At 44.8% G+C, this 11441-nt stretch overlaps 1 protein-coding gene across 1 annotated transcript in view; it reads right to left on the reverse strand.

The window, feature by feature from the left end:
• The window catches only part of LRRFIP1 (leucine rich repeat (in FLII) interacting protein 1), a 65807-nt gene extending 54702 nt beyond the window's left edge, over window positions 1–11105 (reverse strand). The window contains exons 1-5 of the mRNA XM_010147361.1: window positions 11018–11105; window positions 7371–7475; window positions 6572–6639; window positions 5664–5756; window positions 5191–5277 (exon numbers count right to left, since the gene is read on the reverse strand). Of these exons, the coding sequence (XP_010145663.1) occupies window positions 5191–5277; window positions 5664–5756; window positions 6572–6639; window positions 7371–7475; window positions 11018–11105 (441 nt within the window). The remainder of the gene's footprint in view (window positions 1–5190; window positions 5278–5663; window positions 5757–6571; window positions 6640–7370; window positions 7476–11017) is intronic.
• Window positions 11106–11441: the final 336 nt, after the last annotated feature.

Consider the following 11441-nt stretch of genomic DNA (forward strand, 5'->3'; position numbering starts at 1 on the left):
GGAGCCCACAGCCATCTAAACAGTCAGATGCCTTAAACAGCACTTCCCTGTATTACGGTAGGACAAAAAATGTGGGTTTGTCCACAGTATTAGTTGCAGACTGCCTCGCTGGCTTCCTCACCATATGAGGTTTCCCACAAAAGTGAAGTTTCTCATAGAAATAACTTTTGAACAGGACAGATCAAGCCAGTGAGACACAGTTTGATGGCAGCAGCAGGTAGAAATCCAGAGTCTACTAAAACCACCTTCAACATTGTCCCTCTCCAAACTTTCTGTCCATCTTCACACCGGTTGTATAAGAAAGATACAGATTAACCAACACAAACCTCCTCAATTTCCTCACTGTATACATAAGCATCAAGTTTCACAATCAAGTTTCTCCCTTCCCATTCAAGCCATGAGAATTCTGATTTTCTCTATTTTTTCCCCACACTGCATGGGATTTTAAGCAGCTTCAAGCAATCCCGAATGCCAGCTGTGCCATGGGACCCGCTGGCTCCAATCAGACTTGCGGGCACCAAATGCTAGCAAGGGAAGAAGCGGCCTAAGACACAGTCCACAGGATGGGCGAGCAGATCAGGAGTGTCTGCATGTCTCTTGCCCACATGAACTTGGTTTTAGTGCCTTTATTAAATTTACTACATGCTCAAGGAACTGATGTGGAAAAAAAAGAAACCCACAACAGAAAAGTACTGGTAACATGTTTTATTCCAAAGAAATACGAATCCAAAGGAGGAAAAGTACGTGCAAATGAGTATGCTGGTAAAGATTGACTTTACAAAACGGCAAGGCCAAGCTTTGTGCTATGCCCTTAAAGCAAGAGCTGAAAATGAAGTTAGGAGACAAGCACAGTGCTCTTGCTTTGAACTGAAAGCACAGGCTCATCTGCTGTGTGAACTGGCAAGTAAGAACCTTATCCTGCAGATTAAGGAGTGGGAGGAGATCATTCGCTTTTCACTTCAGGCACTAATATCAACTTAAATTGTGGTCTCCAAGTGTCAGTCCTTGACGAGACATTTAAAGTCTTGCCAGCAGAGCGCACAGAAGGTACTCCTACATAAAATGTTCTCTACAATGAGCCCTAATGCTGCAGCTTTTACGTGTCTTGAAACACTACTGCTCAGTATTTCATGGAAAAAGAGGTTTTAATATATCTTACCCCAAGCTTCTAAGAAAAAAAGACACAGAAAAAACCCCTTCTCTCCGTTTTACCTGGTAGCCCCTCGAGAATTAACAATTTGTTACTCAAAAGCCGAGCTGACAACTTCTGACTTGCTCTTCTGCATGAATTAAAAATAAATCTCTGAATGTACCAAAGCATTTGTCTCAGTACCAAACGTGTCTCTACGGTAGGAGCCAAGCGGACCGGCTTTAGGCTCTGCCACTGTAAACCAGAACATTCAAAGGTCATGGCACATGGGTGGTAAAACACACCAGGCCCATCACTGCTCCGACTCCCACCATCTGGGTGGGTACTGGTGGTACGGAAGCAGGCACGGGAGCAAGTATCACCTATTATCATTGTCCTTTCAGCTTAGGACATGCGCTGGCACCACCTCACATGAGAGCTCGCCTGTACTGACTTCCTATGTGGGGAAGCATGCCAGAAAGCCTTCCGTGACCTCCTGATTAATTATTTACATCTTGGGGGGATAACAACAACAAAGCAGCACAGAGTCAGATGTTCAAGCAGTTACATTTATTAGATCTATGCCTTTCTTGGAGCCTCATATCCAGGAGCCCCTTCGACTAAACATATAAATATTTATACACGTAAATATGCACACTTACGTATGATTCAAGACTGACCACTACCCTAATGTTCATAAATCAGCATAGAGCCCATCAAGATTCTTGTGCTAATTTTCTTTCTTCAGCTTCAGAAAACAATTTACATAGATTACTTTCTTACTCCTCTTCTTCAAAAACAGAACACAAGCTATAACACAAAAATGCCATCCACCCCACCCACTTTGGCACACTTACCCTTCCTCCTGCTGCCTGGTATGAGGCGGTGCCAGGAGCGGAGATGGTTCGGCCCCTAGAACACACCCACAACCCTGCCCCATCACAGCAACATTCCCACACCTCGCCCTGCAACTCGGCGCGTCTCCTTTCATTTCGGCTGTGTAATTCCTCCAACTATTGTTCTACTTCAGCAGTATGTTGCTGCACGTAAAGCTTGAAGATTTCTTAGAGTCACCTGCTACTTCAAGCCACCTTTCCTACAGCTATCCCTCCGCACACACAAACCACGAGATGAACAGCAGTGACCACCGGCCAGAGGTACCGCAGCCTAAGCAAGGGCTGAGCCCACATCTCCAGTGAGCACCTTCACCATCAGCTAGAGCCAAGCTGTCTGCTGTGAGCCTCTCATCACGTGCTCCTTCCGAAAGGAAAGGAGCTTATCAATTTGAAAATTCCAAAAGATTAGACTACGCAGCAATTTCTGCTGCCAATTATGGGTACTACATGAAATAATTTCTGCCCAAGGAAGGGCTCAGGATGATCCTGTGCAGCTCTCACCATTTACCCATGGGCTTTCCTCCACACTTGTGACCAGTCTTTGGTGCAGTCTGCACATCCAACTAGCCTACAGAACCAGCACAGGGCCTCTTAATGGCTTGCTAACGCAGGGGCTCCTCACTCTACCTACAGAAGCATTCGTAAGGCACAGAACAAAAAAATCTCAGCTACCTGGTGCTTTCGCATTGACATTCATTCTCTAATGGCAAGCAGAATGTTAGTTAACACACATGTGGACTCGTGATGCAAAAGTCATCCAGTTATTTTAAAAGGAGGAAAATGAAGCACATTAAGAAATGTCATTAATACTAGATGCTGAGCCAATTTCCAGTCCAAATCTGAAGCATTAGAACACCCTAATTCACCACCAGCAAAAGCTACACTGCCATATCTATAGCTTGGAATGGTAATATCTGGAAATTTTAACCCAGACCAACAATATAAATATATTCTCAAGTAACCCATCCTCCACCGGAAGCCTGTCAGGGCATGTACATTGCTTTAAGCATCAACAAGCACACACACATGCAGTAAATTCATTGATTGCTTTTTAACTCCTGTAACTGGCTCTAGAAAGCCTTCTGAAGCTCTAAGTTATGGTTATTCAACATGGCACTAGTGCCATGGGAATGTGCTACTTATTCCTCTGAAAAGTTTGAAGGATAATGAAGACTGCAGACAACAAGCTGTACCGACACCAGTATGTTCCCCTCCAAGGAAGGGGTAGGTGCCAAATCTCTTGTGCCGAACGCTGCTTGGGATTCTGTGTATTTATGTTTTCTTTTATTATAACTGCCAGATACTTGTGGCAATGAGCATTTTCCTGTAGCCATCCTTACTATATCCAAGCTTGCAAAATATTAAGACTCGTAGTCACATGATGCCATTTATGCCAGTGAATTACAAAACAGATTGCAATGGATATCTGGCTTAGCATTCACTGAATTTGGTATTTCAGAGCAACATCCTGTGGCACTCAGTTTTTATCTATACAAAGAATTACCACAGGATTTCAAATCCCTAGCTCTTCAGTTACTAACTGCAGGAGCACACTTTAGTTTCCATCCCAAAATTCCAATTTACTAGGACCCCCCCAGAAGATTGAAAGGTGATGCTGCAAGGAGTGTCATCAGCTGCACTAAAGTTACCTGCAAATTAGATGGTAACACCACTGTCAGCTCCCGTGACACCCCTGCTTACTTTGCTGCTCAAAGAAAACACTTAGTGTCTGTTTACCACGGATCTTCCAAAGGCTGCTTGGCAAGTCCCATCACTCAGGCTAGAGGCACAGCAGGAAGCTTGATGGTAAAAATGCCTAATCTGCACTCCAGGTCTTCCAACTGTGGTCCAGGTAGCAAGAAACATCCTTCAGAAAGCAGGAACTGTAGCAGTAAAAGGTTCCTCTTCGGTGCTTGCAGCCATGCTCTCTTGCAGCTCCTACTCCTGGTGTGTTTGCAGGTACATCTAACCCCACTGTGGCTACAGGGTGCGAAGACACATCCAAACGTGCCTCAGCTAGACGAGACGCCCCAGAACAAAGCTGAGCGTGGGCAAAGTGCCCAAGTGCTTCTGTTCCAGGCTGATTTCAGCAGCCTGCATCAACACCAGTCTGCTATCAGGTCCTGATTCACCGGTTAAAAGCTAACCTGAATCCTTCTCTGCACGCATGTACATTCATTCTTACTATGTATTCCCACACACTGCCCAAAACTCCTTATTTCTTCCCCTTCAAAATTTATTTGAAAAGAAAATTAAATTACACTTGCTGCTGGCCTTGTTATGTCTACTCTGCTCTTTCATTAAATGGACATCAATAAATACAAGTTTTAAGCCCTTCCAGTTCCCATCACTCACCTGGCCCACCTGTGCCAACCTGTGCTTACAGCTCCATTCTAATAGCACTCCTTCAGCTTCTGGAGCTTCAAAACAAGCACTGCTCTCAGTTTCTTGGAGCGGAATGACATTCAGTACAGCTCCTATTTGTCAAACACAACAGGAGCGGAACAAGCCTTTTTGGTCTTTACAATCATTCCTACGCTGGAAGCCCGTGAACTCCCACATGCTGGCATGCAGAGGCACAGTAACTTCGCTGATGGTCTAAGGCAAACAGCTCATCCAGAATTTGGGAGAGACTCCAACAGGCATTTCATCCAAACGCTTTGGGGAAGGGAATATGCCACCAAGTTCAGTTTCTGTCACTACTTCTGCCAACAGCAGACCATCATTTTTACAAAACGGGGGAGACCACAATGCCAGCTTCACAGCAATGAAGCAAAACAATTTGCAGCTACAGTTTACACGGGCCAAGAGTCTTTCATATTCAACAGATTTCTAACGAAGTGATAAGAATCCACCCCCCTAATGCACACACAAGCAAGCCACATACTTCAAAGTTTAATATTAAATAATGATTACTAACTAACCACCAGGGTTTTCTGTGAATAATTAGACTGGCTTCACCACGATAAAATTGTTGCCACATTCTCCATTTTTTTCCAGGCTATATCCTATGATCAACTAACTGAGCAGCATAAGCTCCACACAGACGATTAACGTTTCAGCCAAACCTACATTAGCCCTTTGTTCCAGGACCTCAGATCTATACATACATACGTATGTTCAGAAAAGAAGATGATGAAAACACCCCCCAAGCCTTGACCGTACCTCCTTCTGCTGCCGCTCCAGTTCTTTCATCCGTATTTCCCGTGCCTCTGCACGCGCTGCTCGCTTTGCCGCAAGCCTTGCTTCAGCCTGCAAAGAGGAACACAGCAATGAAACAAAGCTGGACAATTCCGTGTGAAACACACTCGTTAAGCAGGGCATGAAATGGGGAGACTTGACTCGGCGAGACTGTAAACACACCTGTAGGAGTTAATTCCCTATTGCAAGCAATGGCCCTGCCTTCCGTAACTTGTTGTGCTTCACAGGCAGGTAATACACCCTCGTGTAGGCACTACCCTCAGTTACCAGTGGTGTTCAAACGTGCTCTGCGTTTCTTTAATTACTGTTCGCGTGGCGAGAGAGGAAACAGCGAGATTCATTTAAGAAAGGCGGGTTTTGCTCTTTGGTGCAGGTTATTTGCTATTGATGAATTAATTTGACCAACAGCAAACAGGTTATGTGCCACTTTTCCTAACCGCTGACGTTGCGCACGCGTACACGGGCACCGCAGCTAGGCAAACGCTGCTGTTCAGCGTGATCATGCCCAAGTAAGGCTGAAATGATGGAGGCTAGGGAGTATGGAACATGAGAAAACACACTAACTCAAAGTCTCCAGACGTCTGAGTTCAAGTGCAAACCTCTCTGGAGTGGAGATCTGCCAAGAATGGGCCTCTTAGGAAATCTGCAGGTCTTCCTTATAGTATACAGTAAAATGTTTAATATTCTGCTTTTAAGACCAACCGGTTTTGCTTGGGATTATAGAGAAAAATACAAAATTAGCTCAGGCTTGGTACAGCATGACTGCGAGCAGCTCACCCAGCATAATTCAGAATAGCACAGCAGGGAGCAAAAGGCATCACTCAGCTTGTCACTCTGGCGTTACACCCAACTCCTCTGCTTCTGAAACCTGTTACCGTAAGTACAGCATCCAATTTAACAGGAAAAGCTGCAGTAATATCAAGGCCAAGCCTACGGAAAAACCAAAATGCCAGCGCTTTCACTAGCACTTCTACACAGAAGGAAAAGCAAAAAAAATAAAGGTGTAATTTATTTTCCCTTCTGGAAGTATATTTGCCACTCAAACTGGTGGAAAAGGGGCACAACCTTTCAAAAACACAAAACAAAACATGGAACAAAGCCAAACAAAAGGAGTAGGTTGGCTGAAACTTTCAGCTAACAGAAAAGGGCTAATGAAAACCAAGCACAAGGTGGTGGATGGGAGGACTGGGAGTGTTGCAGGGCTGCAGATCTTACACCCTCACCAGCAACAAAGCCAAAATATACAGTTACTAGGCCAAAATTTAAGTTCACATCACTCACCTTCTACAAAATCCCACTATAAACAGCCCCAATTCCTAAATGCTGCTGCTGTTCAGTTACCTACATGCTCCTCCAGTGCCTCGACTCGAACTGGGAGGCAAGCAGATTCCGTGTGATGCCTATGGCAGCTCCCTGTTGCGCAAATACAACCTGTTTAAATGAACCGAGGTTTTACTTCTTGCAACACAGGCAACTTCAGCCTGAAAAAATGATTTGCAACAACAGGAAAACCTCCTCGGAGGGTAAAAATGCCTATGCCAGAGAGACAAGAGAGTTGGTTCTGCACAGTGCTGCTCTCTCTTCAGTTACCTGGAAATTGAAGCAGTGAACTGGCTCTGCTGTAGACAGAAACTGCAAAATGCACCTGTGGTCCCATACATGCAGCAGACCTCCATGCTTGCACCTAAAACCTGTCCCCTCTCATCACTGCAGGGTGCCCTTATTACAGAGCCAAGTGATGGCAAGCTCCAGGGTGAAGGTATACATTACCACAAGGGTTTTGAAGGGACTTACCAATCTTACGCAGTTTGTCCCAAAAAACCCACCCAGCCCTGCTGCTGGGCAAATACTAGGTGGAATCTCTGCCAGGCAGCGTTAGGATTTACCTGCAGCGTTTGAAATCATTTATGACGCCCGCTCTTGAAGTGTGCTGCTAAGATGAATGCTAAAGGTAAGAAATCCCAGTACTGGAACACGTATGAACTTGACTTGACATGATCCATTTCTCTTTATCTGAAAATAAACTTCAAGAAGCACTACTGTAAGTCTGTCTCACACTGGGTACCACTGTAAATACAGGACAGCGTCAGGGACAAGAACTGCTCCGAGCTATTCATCACAAGAGGCTGCCAGGAGATTCCTACCATACTGGGTAACAGCCACCGCCTTTCGCCAGTAGCCATTCGAGCACAACGTGCACATATCCCAGAGAAGGGGAATCTTGCTCCAAGGACTCAGTCCATCAATGACTTTTTGGGGAGAGAGGGAACAGGAGATAGAGCTTTAAGCAACACCTTTGACTCCTTATGGTTTAGAGATCCATCCCCTCGCCCTGACACGCAAACTGTGAGTAGTGTTAAGAAACAGCACACAAATGAAAGTAAACAAACCTAACTGTACATATATTTGAAAGTTGCACCTGATCTGGGTGAAGAACAACATCAGTGCAAACAATTAATTAGTTGTGTTTTTCCCAGATGGAAAACAAAGGACCTTAAAAGTCTCCATAAGCAAAATATACCAAGCAAGACAGAACTGAGTGTCTTAACTTCCCTCCTGCCAGAAAAACACAGAAACAAGATCATTTCAATGTTAAAATTATTGTAGCTATCTTGCCTACAGATTTCAATAACCAGCTGAGCTCTCATGTTAGAAAAACTCAATGTCTAGATGGAAGATTCAGATATTGTGCTTAACACACTCATATGTACTTCCCCTTGTGTTTTCCCCGTATGACTGGGGCCAAAGCATGTTCACACTTGCTGGCTAAGTTGCAGAATTACCTATTTTCCAGAAGTGAGATCAATATACAATGAAGCGAAGCAACTTAGAAAATCGGAGGAAATAAAGTTTAGCAAGTTATTCCAAGGCCTCCCTGAGAACACAGCTCGTCAGTTCCCTAGATAGCGACTGCAGCAAGCCAAATCGATTTCGCTTTCTGCGACATCCTAGCAAACGACAGATTACATGTACGATACCCCGTGGATTGGCACTTCAGACCGAAATGTATCTCTAATTTATTCTATCAGCTTTGCAGTCCTCCACCTGCTCATGCAAAGCCAACTTGCAAACCTTTAAGAGATGCAAGAGGAAAAATGTATTTTCACTTAGTGTCTCTGACGAACAGTAGCTTACACCTGGAACAAGCAAATCTTTATTTGTAAACCTTTTCTTCCCATGCCCACACAGCTCTTCAGCATTAAGTATCTTTCAATACAAACAATACATTCTAGATCCTTTCAAATCACTTCTTTTTTAGCATACCAAGTTCTGCCATAAGCACACACCCTACTGGAACCTTTCTAAGAAGTCCACACAATGTTCTTCCACCCAGAACACTAGTATTTTAAAGCAACTCATTTTTACCACATCAAAACAAAGAAATACAGAATCATTCAGGCTGGAAGGGACCTTGGGAGGTGTTCAGTCCACCTTCCTGCTCAAAGCAGGGTCAGCAACAGATCTGGTCCATGTTGCTCAGGGCTTTGTCCAGTTGGCTTCTGAAAACCTCCAAATCTGGCGGCTCCACAGCCTTTCCAGGCTCCTGCGTCAATGCCAGACCATCCTGCCAGTGAATTTTTCTTTTTTCCCTCCTCTGCAGCATGTCAGAACTGCTCTCTTCCAATTTAAAACCCACTGTCTCATCCTCCCATCACACACGCCATAGAAAGCCTGGCTCTTGGCTCCTTCAGAACCTCTGCTTGTATGTCAGAAGGCTGCTGCAGTTCCTACCTTAAGGTCTGGTATTCTGCATCAAGTACCAGAAGTAAACTGGCTGTCACACTTTTAAATATGCTCTCAGCAGTGTCTGGGTGCTATCCAGATAATTGCTCAGTTATTTTCCTCATGGTTCCTGACAGTAACACCAGCTCATTTGTGCTGGACGAAGGCGGTTTGTAAGAAACAGGCCATCCCTCCCTAAAGGGTTTTCGAACCCACAGCAAAACAGGACTAAGGGTGACCAAGCCATACACAAGGAGAACAAATTCTCTGTGCAACAGTGTGATCGATACAACAGGCAATGGTCTCTGGTGGTACTGGCAGTAACAACATCCAATACCCCATCTCAGTGTTTCCACACCCTACTCATCAGAGTCTACGCACAAGCCTCTGAGGGTGTTTTCCAACACAGCAGAACTCTGCTACGTAAAAATCAGGCTGGTCATGCAGTGATCAAGCCACGCTCATCATAATCTCATTTCTTTAACCGATCTAGTTACTTAGCCCAAATGAACGTTTTTGATGCTCTGTAGGTGTCACTGGTGACAAACCAGGCACTGCTTGTGAGCTCAGAGGAAGTAAATCAATCAGGGCAGGGAAGAATCCACACCAAACACTTACTGTGTATGATTTTATCAAGGTAGAACTAAGTCTGGTAGCGACCCTAGCATCCAGCAAATTCTGCAGCAAGTGTGGGAGAGAGACGAGAACTCTTACAGATTTTCCTGTGCAGAAGCATAGCTCACCCACTGACAGGAGTAGCTACGCCAACAGCAAGCTACAAGGCAGGGACATTCCTAACACAACTGCCGCTGTCATCTACAGAGCAATCCATAACAGTGTCAGACTTGCAATGGACCTCCTCCTCAAAAGCAGGGGCTTTACTGACCTCATCTGTCAAACAACACTCTATGTTTTCACATTAATAGCTCTGTGCCATAAATATCTTGATTTCTTGCACACCCTGCAAAGAGCAACTTTGACTTCATGTTTCTCTCTCTGTGCTGACCAAACCAAAACGGGCTTTGCCTGGATGATGCTGGTCTTTGTCCAGCCCAAGCACTTGTCAGAGCCCTGACCCAAGTCACCTCCAAGCAGAGACAGACACCACAGCCTGCAAGAGACACAGCTGGACATCATGAAATGACCAATAAATTCATACTGATTTCTGAAATTCAGACCACAAAAGCTAAAACAAAAGTCTCAAGGTTGCCAGTGTAAGTAACTATTCAACAGATTCAACTTGAAAACAAAAAAAAACCCACTAAGATTGAAGGAAGTAATCTTAACATCATCTAAAATTCACTAGTGACTCAGTGAGCAATACAGGCCTCAATCAGAAGTGACAGATCACTGGCAAAAACAGAAGAATAAAAATACGAAGCCTAATTGCACCCATTACAAAGCTTTTGTAACTTCCCTTTTATAAAGTATTGCTCATCTGACAAGGAGAACTGGCAGCTTCAGCCGTACTGTGCATGTCATAAAAAAAAAAACAACCCTCTCAAGGGGTTTCTGTAGAGCCCCAGGGGCAAAACAAGAGGAGATGGCAACCGTACTGCTAAGATAAACATGGAAATCCACACCAGCTGAAAAACAGTCACTTTAATTTACGTACCGTGCTCAAACACTCCAACTTCTGCATTTTTGTCATTTTACTGCCATTGCCCAGAATGATTTACAGCCACTAAGCCCCGACACAAGTATACTGTTGCACTGCAAACTGCTCGGTGCTTTTGTTGGTCCACTTGCTCAGCACCTGACATCCCTGCTAAAGGGTCACTTTTGGTTTAAAATAAAAATCCAGCCCTACGCTGCAGCAGATCTTTATCCTGCCTCAAGGAGTTGGGTGAGTTTAGCTCTGAACAGGTAAGAAATCAGCAGGGTGTAAGGTGGTTCGCTACTGAAGTACAACTGCATCGGGGGAAAAAAACCCAAACAGGTATTTGGGATCGGCTGGAAAGGGCGAGAAGCATCTCTGCTGCCTGCAGCGTGAGGCAGCGGGGAGAACTGCTGAGGAGTTACCCCCCACACCCCCTTTTTAAATACCACTCATCGCGCCGAGGCGTACCCAGCGCTGGCAGGGCCAGCCGATAACACACAACGCTGACGGAAGCGACGGCTTCCTGGCCCCGCGCGCAGCGCCGGGGAAGCTGCATGGTCGTTATCATTCTGATGAGTTATTTAGGTGACTTCGTTAGGTAGAGGCTAACGACATACATCCTGAAGGTGTGCATTCTCAGAGCTTTTCCCTTATGAAATGTCTGAGAGTTCATTGTTCAACTGGAAGCCCCAAGAAATGGCCAACAAAGTCAGGAAATTATGCTGCTTTTTTGAGCGGCAAAAAATGACTATGTTGACTTGCCACATAGCTGCAGACGCAAGAATTTTCGATCTATACAAAGCACCCCTTAATTCCAATGTACTCTAAATTATCTGCTTCTAAGACTAGTAATCAGTGTCAGTATCCTATTTTTTCTGTGGAGGGCTGAAGT

Source organism: Eurypyga helias, unplaced genomic scaffold (genome assembly GCF_000690775.1).
Source record: "Eurypyga helias isolate BGI_N326 unplaced genomic scaffold, ASM69077v1 scaffold6660, whole genome shotgun sequence".
Taxonomy (NCBI): domain Eukaryota; kingdom Metazoa; phylum Chordata; class Aves; order Eurypygiformes; family Eurypygidae; genus Eurypyga; species Eurypyga helias.